A 20674-nucleotide genomic window follows, 5' to 3' on the forward strand; every position below is an offset into this window, starting at 1 on the left:
TAACCCTAACCCTAACCCTAACCTAACCCTAACCCTAACCCTAACCCTAACCCTAACCCTAACCCTAACCCTAACCCTAACCCTCACCCTACCCTCTACCCCACCCCTCCTCCTCAACTCTCCTAACTTCTAACTCTCCTCTAACTTCCCTCTTTCTTCTACTCTCCAATTCTACTCTCTATACCTCCTATTCTTATTTTCTTTACTTTCTACTTCTTCTCTCCTACCTTTTCATTTTAATTCCCTACTCTTCTTCTTCTATCCCTTCACTCTTTACTTTCTTTACTTCTTCTCTTTTACTCTATAAACTCTTCTTTTCTACTCTTCTACCCTTTCACTCTCTACTTTCCCTTTATTCTCTTTATTTCTTCTCTTCTCTTTCTCCCCTCTTCTCTTTCACTTTCTCTCCTCCTCTCTTTCACTTCCTCTTTTTCTCTTTCTTTTCTTCTACTCTCTCTACTTCTCTTATCTCTCATCTCCTTTTTTTCTCTTTCCTTATCCTTTTTTTACCTCTTTCTCCTCTAATTTCCTTTTTTCTTTCTTCTCTTCTACTTCTATTTCTCCATCTCTATTACCCTTTCTATTATACTAACTAATACTATTCTTAATACCTCTACTCTCACTATTACCTCTATTCTTTTTCTTACTTACAATCTTATCTCTCTCTCTATTCTTCTTATCTTCTTCTCCCTCTCTTACCCCTCTATCTTTTCTTCTCCTAATTTTCTTCTCCTCTTCTCTACTTTATCTCTACTTCATACCATCTTCTTTTATACTCTTCTTATTTCCTCTTCCTTAACTCTGTTCTTTTTTACTCTCCCCTACTCTTATATTTCTTCTCCCTTTTATCTTCTACTTATTAAACTTCTTCTCTCTACTCTTCTACCTATTTCTCTCTTTTCTTTTCTACTATTATCTTCTTTCTACTTTCTACCTATTACCTCTTCCTATTCTTTTCTCTACTGTCCCTTTCTTACTCTTCTTTATCTTCTTTACTCTACTTTCCTCTTTCTACCTTTTTCTCTTTTACCTTTCTTTCCTCTAATCTTTTTCTCTACTATCTTCTCCTTAATTTATTCTTTATACATACTGCACTTCTACTCCTTCTCCTTACTCTCTAATCACTACTTTTCTATTCTTACTTTCTACTTTCTAACTCTCTTTTCTCTTCTTTCTACTTTTTACATTTCTCCCTTTGTCTTTATTTTCTTCTTCTTTTCTTACCGCTTTATAATACTTTTTTTATTTTTCTCTTCTATTTCTCCCTCCTTATCACCGTTACTCTTATTCTTATTATTCCCTTTACTCTTACACTCACTAATACTATTATTACTACCTTTACTCCTACTCGTACTCTTACTCTCTTTCTCTTTCCTCTTACTTTTACGCTTACTTCTACTCTTACCTTCTTCTTTCTCTTTTAATAATCTACTTTTCTTTCCTCTCTTTTCTCTTTATCCTTTCTTCTTCTAATATACCTCTTTCCTTATCTACTTCGTCTTAATTTCTAACTATCTTCTTTTATACTCTTCTTATTTATTTTCTCTTTTCGTTTACCTCCTTCTTTTCTTTCTATCCTCCTATACTTCTTCGATTCTCTTCTTCTTCTTTACTTCTCTCTACTTTTATATTTCTTCTTTCTTTATCTTATACTTGTTAAACTTCTTCTCTCTACTCTACCCTCTCCTCTACCCTTTTTGTGATACCTTACAGCTTACTCTTACTCTCTCTCTCTTCTTTCTCTACTCTCTACTCTTACAATTTACCCTCTGCGCCCCCTTAATCTATCTTACCTTGATAAAACTCCTCTTCTTACTCTCTTTCTTTGCCTTTACCTCTATCTCTCTTGTATTTTCTTTCTCTACTATTATTTTGCGTCTACAACTCCGCGCCCTCTCTTATCTATCTACCTCTAAAATATAATATTCTCTTATATTCTTTTCTACTACTCTCGCTTTTGTATTATTATTACCGCAACGGCCGGCTTCTTGAAACTTAACCTCTTTTCCTCTGCCCTACCCTCTCCCTTCGCCCTTCCGCCTACTCTCAATCCCTCTTTCTTGCTTTCTATTAAACTCTCTTGTATTTCCTCCTCCCTAAAATCCCTTACCCTCACTCTCTCCCTTACCCTCAATCTCTCCCTTACCCTCAATCTCTCCCTTACCCTCAATCTCTCCCTTACCCTCTCCCTCTACTACTACACCTCCCCTCTTTTCCTCTCTCAACTTCTTTTACTCCTCTAACTTCCCTTTCCTCTCTCTTGATCTACTTTACTTTCCCTATTTCCTCTTCTTTCTACCTCTTTCTCTCCTACTTACCTCACTCCCTACTCCTTCCTTTTTCTCTCCTTCTACTAACCCTTTCGAATTTTTACTTTTAACTCTACTCTCTAACCTTTCTCTTCCTACTCCTTACTCATTACCTCTTCTCACCCTTTTTCTCTTTCTTCTCCGACTTTCTTTACTCACTCTACTTCTCTTTTTCTACTACCTACTACTCCTCTTTACTTCCTTTCTATACTTCTTTCTTCTACTACTACCTACTTTACTCTCTCTTACCGCTTTCACTACTTCTACTTCTACTCTTACCCTTTTCTTTACTCTTGCTCTCTTTCTTGCTCTCTTTCTTCTTCACTTCTACTTCTCATTTTCCTTTTTCTCTCTCTTCCTTTCCTTTACTTCTGCTCTTACTCTTACTCTTTATTACTATTCTATTCTCTTATATCTATTTTCTTACTTTTCTATATTATATTAACTATCATCTCTCTCTTCTTCACTCTTTCTCTCTTCTTATATCTCTTCTCTTTTTTTCTCTTTACTATCTCTTCTATCCTCTTCTATTATCCCTACTCCCTTACCCTTCTTACTCTCCCTAACCCTGTAACCTTTCTTTATTTCTCTACTTCTCTTCTTCTACTACCTACTACTTCTCTTTACTTACCTACTTTCTTTACTTTTCCTTCTGCGTTTTACTCTCTCTTACCGTTTTTATTACCTACTCCCTCTCTTCCTTTACCACTTCTACTCCTTCTTAACTTCCTACACTCTCTACTATCTACTCTTTACTCTACTCTTTACTCTACTCTTTACACGCTACTATCTACCCTTATAACACATACTCCTCTTCTTTATAATACCTTACTTATCTCTTCCTAACACTCCCCTTTCTCTTTATATCCTACTTACCTATGAAACCCTCTCTTCGCCCTACCTACTTGTGAAACCTCCTCTTCCCCCTTACTACTTGTTTCGCCTCCTTGTCTGTCCTATCTGCCCCGTCTGACTTGCTGTACTGCGCCCCGGAACTCACTCCACCGCCTGCGTTCCTATAACCTAATTAATCCTACAATAACTACTCTTACTCCACCCTTTTTGTAACACCTTACGGGTCCACCCACCACCCCCTCTACTCTCTCCTCTACTCTTACTCTACCCTCTTTGTGACACCTTACGGCTTACTCTTACTCTCCCTCTTCTTTTCCTACTTCTCCCTTTCTCCTCCTAAATACTTCTTAACCCTAAAAACGGGGTGTTACTACTTATACGCCCTATCTAACTTCTTTTAACTCCTTACTCTCTACTCTTACACCCTACCCTCTACTTCGCTCTACAACTCTGCGTCCTCTAAACCTACCTTATCTTATAAAAATTCTATTCTAACTCTCTTTCTAACCCTTTACCTCTACCTCTCTTGTATTTTCTTTCTCTACCCTCCTTTTGCGCCCCTAAATCCCCGCCCCCTCTTACCTATTTACCCCTAACATATAATCCTCTCTTATATTCTCTTCTACTACTCTCGCCTTTGCATCTTCCTTACCGCAACCGGCGGCCTTCTTTAAACTCTACCTCTTTTCCTCTTTTCCTCTGCCCTATGCTCTTGCTTTACGCTTCTGCCATCCCACACACAACTTCGAGTTTTTTCCGAACACGTGAAACTCCATCAGAAACCAACTATATCCATCGAAAGAAATAGATTCCGACTACTCCCAAGCCGTGCAGCCGCGTGGTTGTGGAGATACAAGGAGTCTAGTACCCCAAACGCGACGCGTCCGAACTTTCAGAAGCAAACGCACAGACCAAGCCAAGAAACAACAACAACAAGACAACAGAGAGGCTAAAATGGCCCCAGATAGCGACACTATCGTAGTCCAGCTACCAGAAGACCTCCGGACCTCAAGCACACTGGACGACGAAATGGAGACCGACGAAAGGCACCAAGACAACCCAACAACACCCATCGAGCAGACCACCCAAGAAACACCAAGGTTAATTATTCAGCCACCACTAAATAAAAGACCAGCGGCATTCTCCCCAGAGATAACTACAAGAGAGAGAAACCCATTCCAGAACAGCCAAGAAAAGAAACCAAGAGCAAAGGACTCAACCCAAGCAATCTTCTGGGCAAGGGACCTAATTCTACAAGCATCTACTATGGCCGAATCCCATCTATCCCAAAACAAACTACTACAACTACTGGACGTCTTTAGAGACTTTACGGAACTAGGCAGGGTTACGCAGCAAATGACTGAGAAGTTTACAGCACAGCTTGCGTACCAGACTGCAACGCTTACAAGCGCCTCCCAACAAGCTACAAAGACACTAAAGAAAGCTGTTAATGCCGCAACTGGACCACAAAACCCAAACAACCAAGAAAAACCAAACAACCAGAACACCCAGAACATCCAAAACACCCAAAACACCCAAAACACCCAACAAAACAAGACATCATACGCTAGCGTAGCCGCCCAGAACAACGGAAACACATGGACTACAGTGTCTACAAAAAAGAAGACAAACAAAAAGCCAGCAAGCTACTACCAAGCAGTCCTTACGCTTACCCAGCCTACGTCTCACACACCACTCCAGATTAGAGACCTAATCAACGAAGAGTTCACAAAGGGCGGCATCAAAGACCCAGTAGTGAAGGAAGTAACAACAAGTAGAAAGAACAATATTATTCTAACAACCACTCCAACCTACTCAGGAGAATACCTAGTCCAACACAAGCATATATGGCATCAAAAGTTTGAGCTAAAGAATGTACAACTACTAGAATCATGGACGAAAGTAGTAGTACATAATGTGCCAACAGAATGGGAGGGAGCAGAGACACTAGAGATACTCCACACAGAAATCCCAGCATACAACAACGGACTACAAATTACTGGCAACCCATACTGGATATCAAGAGAATGGCAAAACAAGAAGAACAGCTCTATTGTAATAGCATTCAAAACAGCCGAAGACGCAGCCAGACTTGGTGGTAGAATTACAATCCTTGGACAAACTCTCTTCACCGAAAAGTTTAAGCCTATAGCAGCATCTACCCAATGCCTAAACTGCCAACAATTTGGCCACCCAGCCACTAGATGCCGAAACCAACCAGCATGCAATTTGTGCGGAGAAGAACATGCAACTACAACACACAAATGCTCAGTGTGTAATACAAAAGGAAAACCCTGCAACCATACACTCCCCCACTGTAGTAACTGCAAAGAGCCCCACTTTGCAAACAGCAAAGAGTGCGAACTCTACCAAGCAGTAACAAAGAGCATCCCCGCAGGATTTTAATGTTGAACAACATTAGGATCCTCCAAGTCAATCTCAACAAGAGCATTACAGCGACTGAGTCTACACTGCAACTTGCAGTTGAACTTAAAGCTGATATAATTGCAATTCAAGAGCCATGGCTAACTACCAACGACAACTACGCAACAGCAAGATCCATAAATCACACTGCGTTTATCCAGATCTTACCAGTAACAAACCTACCCGTCCGCCCTAGGGTTCTATTTTATATATCTAGAACACTAGAAGCAGAGACATTCACCCAAAACGACTTCAAAATAGACCCAGACGCAATGGCTATTACAATAAAAGGTTCTAATTTCCAATTTAACCTATTTAACGTATACAACCAAACAAACGCCGAAGGGGAAAAAACACTGCCCAGAGCTATACTTAACACTAAGCTTCCGCCAAGTTCTATTTTAGTACTAGATAGCAACGAGCACCATCCATTGTGGGACCCGCTATGCCCAACGACGAGCCAAGGAGCACAGCCATTTATTGACTGGATTGAAGAACAAGATCTAGAGCTCCTAAACACACCAGGAGTAGGCACATTCTTCAGACCACACCTATCTAGAGAAACAGTCCTAGACCTCTCACTTGTCACTCCAGACTTGGCTAGCAAAGCTACGGACTGGCAGACTATACCTGAAACTGGATCAGATCACTACGGCCTCCTATTCTCCATCCAAACAAACGCAGACCTTGTAGAAAACCCGACAAACCAACCCAGATTTAATACTGCAAAGGCTAACTGGGACACCTTCAACAAAGAACTAGAAACGGCAATCCAAAACAGTCAAACCTTGCAAGATATGGACCAGATCAGTGATCCAAGAAAGGCAGACTTAATGGACCTCCTCCTCGGCAACAATACAGAGCTAGAGCAACAGCTAGAAGAGATTGGTAAAGCAATAACTCAAGCAATCCAAACTGCAGCAAACAAAGCTATCCCTATCACTAGACTTGGTCCAAAACCAAAAGCTTGGTGGAACAAAGAGCTGACAAAGCTACGACAAGACACTTCCCACTATAGAAGGATTTTTAAAGAAAAGCTCGAAACTACTGCGATACACGACGCCTACCTAGAGAAAAGAGACTTCCTACGTGCACGAAACACCTACAACAAGGCAATCAAAGACGCTAAAAGGAAACACTGGAATGAATTCCTAGAGAAGGAAGACCCGCAGTCAATCTACAAAGCCATGGCATATACAAAGGATAACAAAGTCGAAAGAATTCCACCTATACAAGGAGAAACATCATTCGACAAGAAATGCCAAGCGTTCCGCAACACGCTATTCCCACCACCGCCCATAACCGAAGCGCCCACATTCACCAACTACCAGGAAAAGAGATGGGATTGGCCAGCACTATCCACGACTGAACTAGAACGAGCATGCTCAAGTCAAGTCAAAAGTAGCACCCCAGGACCAGATGCAATAACACAAGACATAATCACAGCCGCGTACAAAGCTCAACCGCAAACAATGTTTAGAGCTTTCTCACTCCTATTCAACTATGGATACCACCCAAAATGCTGGAAACAAGCTACAGGAGCTGTTCTTAAAAAGGCATCAAAACCAGACTATTCAATCCCAAAAGCCTACAGAGTTATCACTCTATTAAGCTGTTTAGGAAAGATTAACGAGAGGATCACCGCAAGTAGGCTGAGCAATCTAGCAGAAATCACAGAGCTACTACACCCAACCCAAATTGGGGGTAGACTCAAGAAATCTGCAATAGATGCAGCTATGCTACTCATCGACCAAATTCAGCACCAGAAACAGAAAGGCCAAATAACATCAACTATCTTCCTAGACGTAAAGGGAGCATTTGACCACGTCTCACACAATCAATTCCTGCGAACGCTTAAGAAGCTAGGCCTTCCAATTAGTCTTATCGCTTGGACAAAATCCTTCTTCTCAAACAGATCGCTAAGACTCTCCTTCGACAATAAGACACAAGAATTCTCCGAGATAATAGCTGGGATACCTCAAGGCAGCCCAGTGTCTCCAATCTTCTTTCTTATCTACACCAGAGACCTCTTCCCAGGACTACAAAGCTTCAACCTATCCTATATTGACGACCTATCTCTATCGACATCCTCAACATCGCTAAAGAAAAATGTCAAAATACTAGAACAGCAAGTCCGCCTACTATCTCACCGAGGGAAAAACTTAGCGATTATGTTCGATATAGCTAAGACAGAGCTCATCCACTTTACCGCCAAGAAAGAGAGAAAAGAGAGAAGCCTACAGCTTCCAGACAACACCATTGTAGAACCGAAAGACACAATCAAATGGCTAGGTATCCACATAGACAATAGACTGTCCTTCAAGGAACATATTGCTACACGCGTAAGCCAAGCAAGGAAAGCATTCTATAGACTAGGGAGACTAGCCAACATCGAAAGAGGACTCTCCCCAAAAGCAGTACGACAACTATACCTAGCATGCGTCACAAGCGTTGCAGACTACGGATCACAAATATACTGGAAGAACCAAAGCTACGCCACTAGCCTCCTACAATCACTGCACAACCTGGCGTGTAGAAAGATAATTGGAGTGTTTAGAACGTCACCATCCCTACCAACAAGCATTGAATCCGGACTTACGTCACCTGCAATTAGACTCAACACCAACAACCGAAAGTATGCGTCTAGAGCACACCAGCTATCCAGCAACCACCCAATCCAGAAAGCAATTACAAGGATCACAAATACAGACAAAGCTAGCTACAAAAAGCCAAACCAGCATAGACAACTATACACTATTGTTAAGTCAATCCCAGAGAGAGACAACAATAGCGTAGAAAAGATAATCCCATATAGGTTCAGACCATGGGAAAGTCTTAACTACAAGGTTACTGTATCAAAAAAGAGCAAAGAGGAAGAGGCAATTGCACACACGGATTATATCCTATCAAGGAGCGGAGATAACTTCACCGCAATCTACTCAGATGCCTCACAACACGACAAGGGAATAGGGATCGGCGTAGGTGTAGTAGCGTACAGCTCCACCCACGAAGAAACCTTTTCTCAAAAGACAAACATTGGATGCTCCCAACTAGTCTACAACGGTGAACTAGAGGGGATAGCACAGGCATTTGAACACGCGGCTACAGTGGCACAAGAAGGCCAAGAGATCTACGTATACGCAGACAACCAAGCAGCAATCCATAGGCTTAACAACCTATCGGACAACCCGGGACAACAGTGGCTACTAAGATGCATCAGAGCTGCAAAGAGAATAACGACAAAGAAAGCATCGATCCACCTGCAGTGGGCCCCAGGACATAACGACGTCAAGGGCAACGAAAAAGCCGACACGCTAGCAAAGGAAGCAGCTAAAGAGAGACCAACAACATCGACCACAGCGAGCCTAGCCTACTTAGGCACAGAAATCAACAAAATACAAAAAACAGAACAACTGATGGAGTACAAGAGGTATACCGACAGGCCCACCAAAAACAGAAGCTCCTACTCAAGGATCTTCAAGCTCAACACACATACAACAATCAAAGTCCCGAAGGGAACACCAAGAGAAATCTCGAGCGCGTTCTACTCACTCAAGCTAGGACATGGATACTTCAACTCCTACCTTAAGAGATTCAACAAGAGAGACTGCAATCTATGTATATGCTACAAACCACAAACACCACAGCATCTACTTCTAGATTGCAAACAGTACAAAACACATCGAAATACACTCAAAGAAGCAATACCACACAGACCCATCACCCTCCCACTCCTCCTCCAAACAAAGACAGGCATCAAAGCTACTCTAGCCTTTATTGCAAGTACTAGGATTGGCACGAGAAAATGGCACCTTGGGCAAACCACCGAACAGACAGACACTGTATAAAACTACAAAAACAATATTTCCTTATCTAAAAGAGCCCGCTGCTACATCTCTTTCTATTCACCACACTGCTCTTTAGCACCCGCGCCAATGGAAGACTAGCTCTGAAATTGGAGTACGCAAAACACCACCCAAATTGTACAAGACCCATAGAAACTCCACAACGACCATCATACATAGAACGGCTTAGCCAAAGTCCTACATAGTCACCGACTGATACAGGACTCTAATGGAAATATAATAATAATAATAATTTACGCTTCTGCCTACTCTGAAACCCTCTTTCTTATTTTCTAGTAAACTCTCTTATATTTCCTCCTCTCTAAAACCCCCTATATATTATTTACTATCCACTTTATTATTCTTAACTCTTTTTACTTACTTTCTCTAGTTATCTTCTTATACTATAATACCTAACCCTCTTTACCCTCCCTGATCCTCTCTACCCTCCCTGATCCTCTCTACCCTCCCTGATCCTCTCTACCCTCCCTGATCCTCTCTACCCTCCCTGATCCTCTCTACCCTCCCTGACCCTTCCTCTCCCTGACCCTTCCTCTCTCTACCCCTAACCCCTTTAACCGCGCCCTCCACTACTCTCTTACCTCCCTCTACCCTACCTCTTCCTCTATTAACCCCCCTATTAATACTCTGTTACACTATCAATTTGCGTCTCGTACTATCCAATACTGCCCCGAACAATTCCTCTCCTACCCCTTACATTTCTCCTGCCTAACTCCCTACTAAATACATAACGAATAACCCTTATACAAATCTACTCTAACACAATCTTAACTGCTTCTTTTGTATTTCTCCTCCCCGTCACTAACATCTCCCTATTTTGTCCTCGCTTTGCTTATCACCCGCCCTTCGCATATTCCCTATCTATTCCCCTACTATCCTAATTGCCTGTCTTACTACTCTACCTGCCTAAACTCCTGTTATCACTGCCGTATTAAACTCTACTACCCGCCTTGTCGCTCCTGCTCCTACTGCTCTACCCTCCTCTCTACTATATCTCCTCTTTATTACTGCTCTTTGCTGCTGTCTATCTCCTTGTCCGCTTGTCTACACACTAAAAATCTCTCCTCCTCTTCTTTATATCTCTCTTCGCCTCCTTGCCCCTCCAAATACTTTTCTAATACTCGCCTTCTATATCTTATTACCCACTCTTTCCCCTCTACATACTACCTAACGAATTGCTCTTCTACCTTATTTTGCCTGTAATCTAATCCTCCTTTATCTCCTTATGAATATTTTTATTCTTCTATTCATTTCTTACCTATCCCTCTCTTTATTCTGTAACCCTAACCCTTTCTTCCTTCTATACCCCTAACCCTGTCTTATCTACTATAAATCCTCTTCTCCCCTTTAACCCCGCCCCTAACGCTTTCCTACCTCCCTCTACCTAAACGCTGCCCTAATAAACCCCCGTGAATACTCCTTTATACTGTTAATTTGCATCTCTTACCTTCTAATACCGCCCCTAACAATTCCTTTCCTACTCTACCTCCCACCAAAAACGCCCCTAATAACCCTTAAACTGAATCGGCTCTAAAACAATCGTAATCGCTTCTTTTACACTTCCCCCCTCCCCTCACCAACATCTCCCTATATTTTCCTCGCTTCGCCCATTATCCGCCCCTTTGCATATTCCCTATCCATTCCCCTACCATCCTAATTCCCTACCTCACTACTCTACCTCCCTAAACTCCTGTTGCCGCTGCTGTATTCACCTCCGCCACCCGCCTTGTCGCTCCTGCTCCTGCTCCTGCTGCTCCAACCCTCCCTGCCCCTCCTCATCTCTCCTCTCCACCACATCCATCCTTCCCTCTCTCTCTTCTGTTCCTCTCTCTTCTTTCCTTTCCTCTTCATCTATTTCTATCTCTCCTTATTTTTAATCTAATTTACTCGCTTTTATCACTTAATCTATATAACATCTACTAAATACCCTAACTCGGAAACTTTTCCTATTGCCACTATATCTTCTCTCTTCTTCCCTTTACCTCGGCCTATACCCTTCTCTGCAATAACCTCTGTTGTTTATTGTTCTCCTCTATTATAAACGGCTGACTCTAATAAAACTCTCTTATTAACCTATTCGTTTCTGTACACCCTAACCCCTACTTGCTCTAAAACTGTCTTACGAATCCCTCTATTAAATTTACTTTAACTCTCTGTTCTACTAACCTCCTATCTATCCCTATGCTACTCTATTCTTGCTTCCCTATACTAATCCTAACAACCTTGCTATAAATACCCTCGAAACTAACAATCTTTTATATCTGCTGTCTAATCTCCTCCGTATCTATTATCTTCTTATTGCTTGTATACACACGTTATACCATTCGCTATACTAAACACAACCTAAATACTTCTTCAACTATCTCCTTTGCCTACTACCTCTTAGTTCTCTAATACTGTTGTATATTGTGTCGGCTCTGTCCTTCGCCTACCGCCGTCTATATACCGCATCGCATTATCTACTACCCTATATACCTCTATCACTATTCTGCGTCGGTAAACTTAAACTCTACCTACTGTATGCACGTCCAACACGGCCTGCCTCGTCTTACTACTGTTGCTTAAATACCCACTATGCATTATTGTACTGTACCTTAACTCTATCCTTATCCTTATTACTACTGCTGTTCTTGCTACTCTCTCTTTACTTGCTCTATATTTTTCTTTACTTCTCTTTCTATTTTCTTTACTTCTCCTTCTTTCTCTTTATCTTTTGCTTCTTATGTCCTTCTCTATAAACTTCCTTATCTTTCTCTCTCTTTCTTCTTCTACCTATCTTCTATTCCCTTTACTATACTCCTCTTAAATTATATCGGGTTTCTTTTATTCTTCTTTCTTTTCTAACATCTCTTTTTAATATTATTGAAACATAATCTCTTATATCTTTTTTATTTATATCTTCTTCTTATGACTCTACTTTTATATAAACTTAATCTTTTCTTCTATCTTCTTATTAATGTATTCCTAATAACTTGCTCTGTCTTCTACTACAATCCTAATCCTTAAATCCTACTTAATTCTATGCTTGATTTCTTTCTTAAACACTATCTAATATATACTACAAACTATACCTGTTTTACCTACCTCATCTATCGATTATGAATCTCACCAACTTTATACTCTCTCTTTTCGAATCTTTCTTTTCTTTGCTTTATACCTGCATACTTATTTTTAACATAAATAACTCTTCTTTAAACTTTTGCTCTTACTATACCCTTACTGTGCTTATTACTCTTACTACTGTTACTATCTTTGCCTCTATTATAATTACTCTTGCTTCTACCACGGCTACGGCTGCTATTCTTGTAACTTTTCCTTCTATCGCGACTATCACTCTTACTGTCTATTCAATTACGGTTACGGGTTCTACTATTGCAACTCCCGCTGTTCCTGCCGTCCTTGCTGCTTTTAACATGCTCGTTATTACTCCTACGGCTACTATTATTATTATTATTATTATTATTCCATTAGAGTCCTTTTTCAGTCAGAGACTATGTAGGACTTTGGCCGAAGGCCGTTCTATCTTGGTTTTTCTAATTTACATGGTTTTCTGGTATGGTTCGCTAATATGGTTTTTGGCTTTTCTACAAAAGATAGCTTGTATCTGTTTGTTGCCAGGTGCTAAAGAGCAGTTTGATAAGTAGAAAGAGATGTAGCAGCGGGCTCTTGTGGCAAAGGAGAGGGTTGTGGTTTTAGTTTTATACAGTGTCTCTCTGTAGGTCTTCTGTTGGCTGTCCTAGGTACCATTTTCTTGTTCCTATTCTGGTGCTAGTGATAAAAGCTAGGGTTGCTTCTATACCTATACTAGTGTGGAGTAGTAGTGGTAGTGTGACTGGGCGATGTTTGATTGTTTGTAGGAGCGTTTTTCGATGGTCTTTGTATAGATGACAGTACAGTAGTAGGTGTTCTGGCGTTTGGATGTTTTGGCAGGTGCAGCGATTAGAGTCTCGTTTCTTAAATCTCTTTAGGTAGGAGTTGAAGTATCCGTGTCCTAGCTTAAGAGAGTAGAAGGCGCTAGAGGTTACTCTTTTCGTGTTCTGTGGCATTTGGATGGTTTTGCTGATTTTAAGAGGGTATTTGGCTGAGTAGGTAGCTTTGTTTAGAGCGGTTGCTCTTGCTTTGTATTTCTCATACTCTTGGCGTTGTTCCGTTTGTTGTATCCTTTTGATTGTCGTGCCCAGGTAGGCAATGCTCTTTGTTGTTGATCTGGGGTCCTCTTTGGTTGCTTCTTTTGCTAGGTAGTCTGCTCTTTCGTTTCCAACTATATCTGTGTGTCCATCCTACGGCTACTACTACACCTGTGTTTACTGCCGCTTCTACAAATATCGCCACTGCGGCCCCTACGCTTCCTATTCTTGCTATCCACTCCGTCCTTGCTGCTCTCGCCATTCCAGCTGCTCCTGCTGTCCTCGCTGCTCCTGCTCTCGCTAATTACGCTCCTACTATTTCCGCCCTTACTGCTCTTACTCCTGCAGCTTTTACTCTTAATGCGCCTACTCCTACGGTTACTGCTCTTATTGCTGCTACTCTTAATGCTCTAGCTCTCACTGCTATTGCTCTCGCTACTCTCGCTATTCTTGCTACTACTACTGTCCCTGCTGTCGCCAACCTCGCTTCTATCGCTATCCTTACTGCGACCACTCTCCCTGCTCCTATTATTTTCGCTGCTTGTAACACCCTCGTTGCTGCCGCCTTTAAAGCTCCTACCCTTGCTACTCCTGCTATTCTTACTGCTCCTGCTCCTACGGCTCTTACTTCTACGTCCTGCTCTTGCTACTCTTACTCCTACCGCTCTTACTCCTCCGCATTCCGCAATCCTCCCTATTACTGCTTCTGCTCTCGCCACTTCCTCTATCTCTACTATCCCCGTCCTTCTTGCTGCTCTCGCTTTCCCCGCTGTTCCCGCTGTCTCTACTGCTCTCTTCTGCCCTTACCTCCTACGCCTCCTCCACCTGCGGTAACTGCGGTTTCGGCGGCCGCTACCGCTCCTCTTGTCGCTGCTCTTACTACCCTCGCTACTTTCGCTTTCCTTGCTGCTCTTAATATCTTCGCTATCAATCCTACGGCTTCTGTTCTCGCTGCTCCTGATACTCTTACTATCTCTACTGTCCTTACTTTGTCCCTTGTCCTTGTAACTTGCACTGCTCTTAATATTCTTATTACTACTCCTACTACCCCTGCACCTGTTGCCGCTTCTGCCCCTGCTATCCTTGCTGCTTATAATATCCTTACTTCTACCTCTTACCTCTTACAGCTTATATACACCTCCGGCTACTGCTATTGCTACTGCTACTCTCCTACTTTCGCTATCCTCGCTACTCTTACTGTCCTTACTATCCTCGCTGTTCTTACTATCCTCGCTGTCCTCATTATCCTCGCTGCTTCCGCTGTCCTTACAATCCTCGCTGTCCTCGTTGTCCTCGCTGCTTCCGCTGTCCTTACAATCCTCGCTGTCCTCGTTGTCCTCGCTGCTTCCGCTGTCCTTACAATCCTCGCTGTCCTCGTTGTCCTCGCTGCTTCCGCTGTCCTTTCTACCCTTACTGCCCTTACTATCCTCGCTGTTCCCGCTGTCCTTGCAATCGCTACAATTAACTTAATAGTTAATTCCCTTGCCGTTCGCCCTTTCTTGCGCTGCCCTTGTTGCTCTTACTGTCCTCGCAATCATCGCAATCACCTTAATTACCTTAATTGCTCTCTCCTCGCGGCTACACATCCTGCTCTTACTGCTCTTGCTACTCTTCTCGCTATCGGAGCTACTCTCGCCGTCGTCACGACCTCGCTTTTCCTCCCTGCTCAAGCTGCTATTACTGCTTTCGCTACCTGCCATCAAGTTGCCCTCGCTGTCCTCGCCATCCTCGCCATCCTCGCCATCCTCGCCGTCGTCGCTGCCCTCGCTATCGCCACTATCGCCACTGTTGCAGCTATTGCTCTCGCTACCAACGCTGCCTGCTCTTACTGCTCTCGCCGCTCTCGTTACCTTCTCTGCCCTCGTCTTTGTCGTTGCTCTCATTGCTCTCGCTGTTGCCGCTGCTTTCGCTACCCTCTAATATCTTTACTACCCTCGCCTTCGTCACTACTCTCGCTGCTCTCGCCTTGATCACTGCTCTCGCTGCCCTCGCCTTCGTCGCTACTCTTACTGCTGCTACTATCGTCACTGTTGCTGCTATCTCTCTTGCTGCTAACCCTGCCTACGCTCTCGCTGATCTTGCTGCTCTTGCCTTTATCGCTGCTTACACTATCCGACCTACTCGAGCTGTTGGAGCTACCCTCGTCAACGTTACAACTCTCTATATTTCCTCTACTCGCCTATTAATCTTGTAATCCAACAAAACTCTCCTGCTAAGTTATTGCTCTCAACCGTCTCTAACAATCGCTTTTTTCCTAAAAACTCAAACAACGTCGGCCCTGCTCCTGAATTACTAACCCCGAACTCCTCTAACCGCGCCGTCCATCGGTTTCCTACCTCGCTCCGCCCTAATGCTATACTTAATAACCCGCCTATTAATACCCCTCTATACTGGCAATCCCCGTCTTGGACTCTCTGATATCGCCCAAAACTATTCCTTTCCCACCGATTGCATATCTCCTGCGGCACTCCACACCAAAAACAGCCCGAATAACGCTCAAACTTAATTGTCTCTTCCATCCTCTTAATCGACTCCTTGATCCGCTGGCTCTCCTGTCGCCAACATTGCCGTACGTCGTGTGCGCTCGATCCTTGCCTACCGCCTCGCATAACCCACACCGGTTTATCCATTGCGCCAGCTGCCTACGCAGCCACTCGACGTCGGCGAACTCCTGCTGCCGCTGCTGTATCAATCTCTGTCGCGGGCCGCCTTGCTCTCGTTGCTGCTGATTAAACGCCTGCCGCGCCTCTTCTTGCTCCCTCTCCAATGTCTCCGCCTCTTCTTCGTTGCTGCTGCCGCCCTCGCCACCTCCACCACCTCCATCTCCTCCACCTCCTCCACCTCCTCACCTCCTCCATCTCTTCCATCTCCTCCTCCATCTCCTCCTCCATCTCCTCCTCCATCTCCTCCTCCTCCATCTCCTCCTCCTCCATCTCCTCCCCGTCGGCTCTCATGCATACGTCACACCTCTCCTCTCCCTCCTCGCACCGAGCTCGCTCGGCCTCGCGCCTGTCTAAATACCCGTCCAACATTACCCGTCTACATGTCGCCGCCTCGTCTATGCCTTCGACGTATGCTCGCACCAACCGCTGCTCCGCCTCCCCCTGCTTGTCATCCGCCGCTCGCTGCTCGCCGTCCTGCACCATCATGATGGCCTCGCTCCGCTCCCCGTCTCGCCCGGCTCGCCCGCTCTCCTGCGCGTAATCCAACACGCTAAACGGCCAATCCATGTGGACAATGCACCGGATATCGGGCACGTCCACTCCCATGCCCAACGCGCTGGTTGCCACAATCACCCGCTGCTTGCCGCCCATGAACTCCTCCAACATGCTTGCCTTGCCAACCGCGTGGTGATGATACGCATGGCACTTGAGCTTCTCGGCTAACCCCTTGACCTTTGGCACTGAGTTGCCGTACACTACAATCTTGCCGCTCTTATACTTTCGGACCTTCTGCTGTACCATCGCCAACACCGTTGCCTCTACCTCCTGTCTCTTCCTCTCCTTCTCTACCCTTACCACCCGGTACGCTATGTTGCTCCGTGCTGTTGGTGCCCTAAACATTCTTACCTGCCCACGCTCAAAATGCATTCGCCGGAATAACTCGTCCTCCTCGCTGGGTGGCAACGTTGCTGTTAACATGACCATCTGCGTCTCTACAGCCACTAGCTTACCTAGCTGCTGCATCTGCTTGCGGAACGTGTACTGCCGGTTTAACACGATATGGCACTCGTCGATAATAATCCGATCTAGCTGCCGCGTCGCTCGTAGCCGGTTTAAAAACGTTGCAAATTCCTCTCCAACTGCCGACTCGGGCGTCACTAACACCACCGCTGCTGCGTCTGGCGGACGCCGACTCTGCCACTCTACGCACGATATCCCTAGCTTCTTGCACCGCTGTGCCATGTCGCCACGCAACGCGATCAACGGCACTACCACCACCGTCGTGCCGCCCTGCTCTGCCCACGCCGGCAACATGAACAACAAGCTCTTGCCTGCCCCCGTCGGCATCACCGCTACTACGGGACTCTCGCCTGCTGTGATGGCTTTGATCGCTGCCTCCTGCACCCCCGGAACTTGGCCTCCTCGCCCATCATGCGCTTCAGCTGCGCTCTCGCGTCCATCTTCCTCAGCCGCTGCCACCGATCCACCCTTGCCTCGTCTGCCTCGCTCTCAAACGGCGCTCTCTTCCGCTTGCTGCTTCTTCTCTGGTCGTCCAAGCCTGCCTGGAAGCCCAAAAATCTATGCCAATCCGTGCTCGATGCCCGGAACTGCTGCCGCCTATCCGCCACGGCCCCTGACTGCTCCATGATCCCTCGCGCGTATACCAGTCCCGCCACGTGCGACGTATGGCCCGCCTGCTCGTCGGCAATCGAATCTCCTGCCTGCTCCTCAGCCCACTCCTTATTCTCCTCGCCCTCATCTGCCTGGAACGCTGTCGATCCACGCAAAAACCGCCGGCTGATGCCAATCGCCATCTCCCGGTACCCGGCAAACGTCCACTCCTGGCCCATCGCGATCCGGCTCTCGCGCTTCAACGCCTCCCGCAGCCGATCGGTCGTCCACTTGCGGCCGCTGGGTCTGCTGGCCACATATGCGACGAAACTGCCTCCTTCTCCCACACCAACGCCTCGAGCCGCTGCTGGAACGGCAACACCAGCCACATATACCACACTACCAGCTCGCCCACCTCGCGCGGCAAATATCGATGGATAATCTTGACGTCGCCGCTGACTTTGTATCCCTTGTGGTACCGTGTCACAAACACCACCATGCCGTCCTCGATGAATATATTGCGATGCCCCCCTTGCACTGTGTTGCTATGCCGTACGCTCAGTAGCTCTGGCCCTCGCGCTGGCTGCCCACCCGTTATATGCATTAACACCGCCAGCTTCTCGCGAAATTCTACCACCCGGTCCATGTATCGCTCTATTGCCTGTCGGTCTACCCCTGACTGCGTCCCGGGCTTCATGAACCGACTCCGGATGCTGGCGCTCTCGCCTACCCGCTCAAATAACCACCTCTCGCCGTTGACGGGCATGTTTGTGCGATGATCCTTCAAAAAGTTCCATCCTGGCCGCTCGTCGGTTGGGTTGTCACGTATGCTCTCCCATGGCACTGCCGGCACCGGCGCTGCCTTGCTGCTAAACATTAACTCCTCTGTTAATAATCGCCGGCTCTCGCTAGCCAGCCCATGTACCATGCCGCGGAACTGCGCCATGCTAAAATGCAGCTCTTTGTACAGCAGCTCGTCGCCAGACTCCGCAACAATCAATCGATCGACATGATTGATTCCTATATAGGTTAAAGAGTTACTTTATTAGGCAGCCTTTAACCTAGATAGGAATCAATCATGCCGATCCGATTGATTGTTGCGGAGTCTGCTCGTCGCCGTTCGTCCACTCTACATGCCCGCGGGTTGTAGTGTTGTAATGGATCTTCAATCCATACGTCCGCAAATCCAACATCCACTGCATGGGGCTATGGCTGCCGCGCACCATGAACCGGTCCATCATCTTCTGCACTAACTGCAAACACCCCTTGGGACGCCGTCGCTGGCTTGGCCCGCTCTCGTACGCGCTGTCATCTAAGTCGTCGTCTGTCTCATCGCCGCTATCCTCCTCGGGCCCTGACATTTCTAGTCCCTTCTGCACGACCATAAACCGAGCGATCTTGATCACCGCCGATAATATCGGCGGGTACTGCTCCGGCCCCTTCCATCCGTCCTCCTTGACGCCCAGCACCGCCAACGCGCACACCAGCGGGCTGTCATACTCTCTACGGGTGATGCGGTGGTTAAGTAATGCAATGCAAAACTCCAAACACGCTTTCTGTATCTTAGACAACTTCTTAGGCTCGGGGCCTTCTCCCTGACCTGGCTCTTCCTCAGCTACCTCTATCGCCTCGTCTATGTCGTCCATCATCTCCTCGTCCAGCTCTTCTCTCTCTTCGTCCATATCCTCGGCTTCATCTTCTTCGTCTCCCTCTATGCTCCGCTTTGCCTGTTCGATTAACACCTCCCATGCCTCTCGCTGCCGGCGCGTAAACCGATACTTGGGGCTCTTCCACCCGTGCTCTTTCTGTGTGCGTGCAAAAAACATTAACATCTGCTGCCACGGTCGTGTGTGCTTGACAATGGCGTTCTTGTCCATATACGGCTGTAACGGCTGGAACCGGGTTTGGTGCATCTCTGTGCGAATTGCCTCCAACCGTATAAACACGCCAATCCGGTCAATAATGGATGCCTGGCTGAACCGCGCCAATCCATCCATGGCTGCCCAAATCGCTGCTTCCACCGGCTCGGCCTGCTGCTCCTGCCTGGCATCTGGCTCTGCCACGGGCTCCTCGATGCACGCTAACAAATCCGGCCTCTCCATGCCCACTAGGTACGGCAACCACTGCGTCCGCTCCAGCCATGGGTTCACCTCGTCGCGCTCGCCCTCCTGGATCGTCGTCTGCGCCCGCTTCTCGATGTCTGCCCACGCCTTGGCCATCTGCTCGCCCACTCGCGCCCATGCTGCTGCCCCGTCTACGGGCACGATTTCGGGCCTTCTCCATCCTGGCTGGGTGCCTGGACCTCAAAGTACTGCGATCCATGCCGGCTGCTGAATAATCGCTGGCAATGGACCAGCCGGTACCCCTTATCCATATGTGCCTGCACGCTCTTCTGCCTGGTTCGACTTGGCCGCCCTCGCTTCTTCCCTGCTGACCATCCTTGATGGTCCTTACGCCAATGCTTTCGTATAGCCTCCTTACTTCTTGCTACATAATAGCAGCAGCTGGAGTCAAATTGGCATAACATCCCGTCTGTATACACTGGCAATTGCCGCACAGGCTTTGGAGCACCAGTCGGCACCTCGAGCTCACTAGGGTACTGGACTAACCCAGCCCAGCTGCGAACCTGCTGTCCAACTGCCTCAGCCTCCTTGTAACTAACCTTATGCTGCTTCTGTAGATGGCCCTCAATCTGATCTGGCCATACTGCATATCTGCACTCTCTGCATGCCGCTACGCTGTGCTCAGGCACATGCTCGAAATACTGGCACTCGATGCTAGGTTTAGACATGTTGAAATATCGACGCCTACCTGTTCTA

General features: G+C 46.0%; 6 protein-coding genes across 6 annotated transcripts; 2 read left to right on the forward strand and 4 right to left on the reverse strand.

The window, feature by feature from the left end:
• Window positions 1–4118: 4118 nt before the first annotated feature.
• Window positions 4119–9436, forward strand: PtrM4_153270 (uncharacterized protein; the record flags this gene model as incomplete). Its single annotated transcript, XM_066110262.1, has 3 exons — window positions 4119–4610; window positions 4749–5395; window positions 5587–9436. The coding sequence occupies 3 exons, from the start codon at window positions 4119–4121 to the stop codon at window positions 9434–9436; spliced, it is 4989 nt and encodes a 1662-aa protein (XP_065958706.1).
• Window positions 9437–13022: 3586 nt separating this feature from the next.
• PtrM4_153280 (ComEC, membrane metal-binding protein) lies at window positions 13023–15501 on the forward strand (the record flags this gene model as incomplete). The annotated part of the gene is made up of 3 exons (XM_066110263.1): window positions 13023–13060; window positions 13697–15023; window positions 15055–15501. The coding sequence occupies 3 exons, from the start codon at window positions 13023–13025 to the stop codon at window positions 15499–15501; spliced, it is 1812 nt and encodes a 603-aa protein (XP_065958707.1).
• Window positions 15502–16639: 1138 nt separating this feature from the next.
• Window positions 16640–17486, reverse strand: PtrM4_153290 (uncharacterized protein; the record flags this gene model as incomplete). Its single annotated transcript, XM_066110264.1, is given in 2 exon segments — window positions 16640–16645; window positions 16665–17486. The coding sequence occupies 2 exon segments, from the start codon at window positions 17484–17486 to the stop codon at window positions 16640–16642; spliced, it is 828 nt and encodes a 275-aa protein (XP_065958708.1).
• A 113-nt stretch (window positions 17487–17599) lies between these two features.
• On the reverse strand, window positions 17600–18801 carry PtrM4_153300 (Atrophin-1 multi-domain protein; the record flags this gene model as incomplete). The annotated part of the gene is made up of 2 exons (XM_066110265.1): window positions 17600–18161; window positions 18209–18801. 2 exons carry the CDS (start codon window positions 18799–18801, stop codon window positions 17600–17602), a joined length of 1155 nt encoding a protein of 384 aa, XP_065958709.1.
• Window positions 18802–18931: 130 nt separating this feature from the next.
• Window positions 18932–20074, reverse strand: PtrM4_153310 (uncharacterized protein; the record flags this gene model as incomplete). The annotated part of the gene is made up of 1 exon (XM_066110266.1): window positions 18932–20074. The coding sequence occupies one exon, from the start codon at window positions 20072–20074 to the stop codon at window positions 18932–18934; it is 1143 nt and encodes a 380-aa protein (XP_065958710.1).
• Window positions 20075–20109: 35 nt separating this feature from the next.
• PtrM4_153320 (uncharacterized protein) lies at window positions 20110–20646 on the reverse strand (the record flags this gene model as incomplete). The annotated part of the gene is made up of 1 exon (XM_066110267.1): window positions 20110–20646. One exon carries the CDS (start codon window positions 20644–20646, stop codon window positions 20110–20112), a length of 537 nt encoding a protein of 178 aa, XP_065958711.1.
• Between the last annotated feature and the right edge of the window lie 28 nt (window positions 20647–20674).

The sequence above is a fragment of the Pyrenophora tritici-repentis genome (genome assembly GCF_003171515.1).
Source record: "Pyrenophora tritici-repentis strain M4 chromosome Unknown M4_contig_00030, whole genome shotgun sequence".
In the NCBI taxonomy this organism is placed as follows: Eukaryota; Fungi; Ascomycota; class Dothideomycetes; order Pleosporales; family Pleosporaceae; genus Pyrenophora; species Pyrenophora tritici-repentis.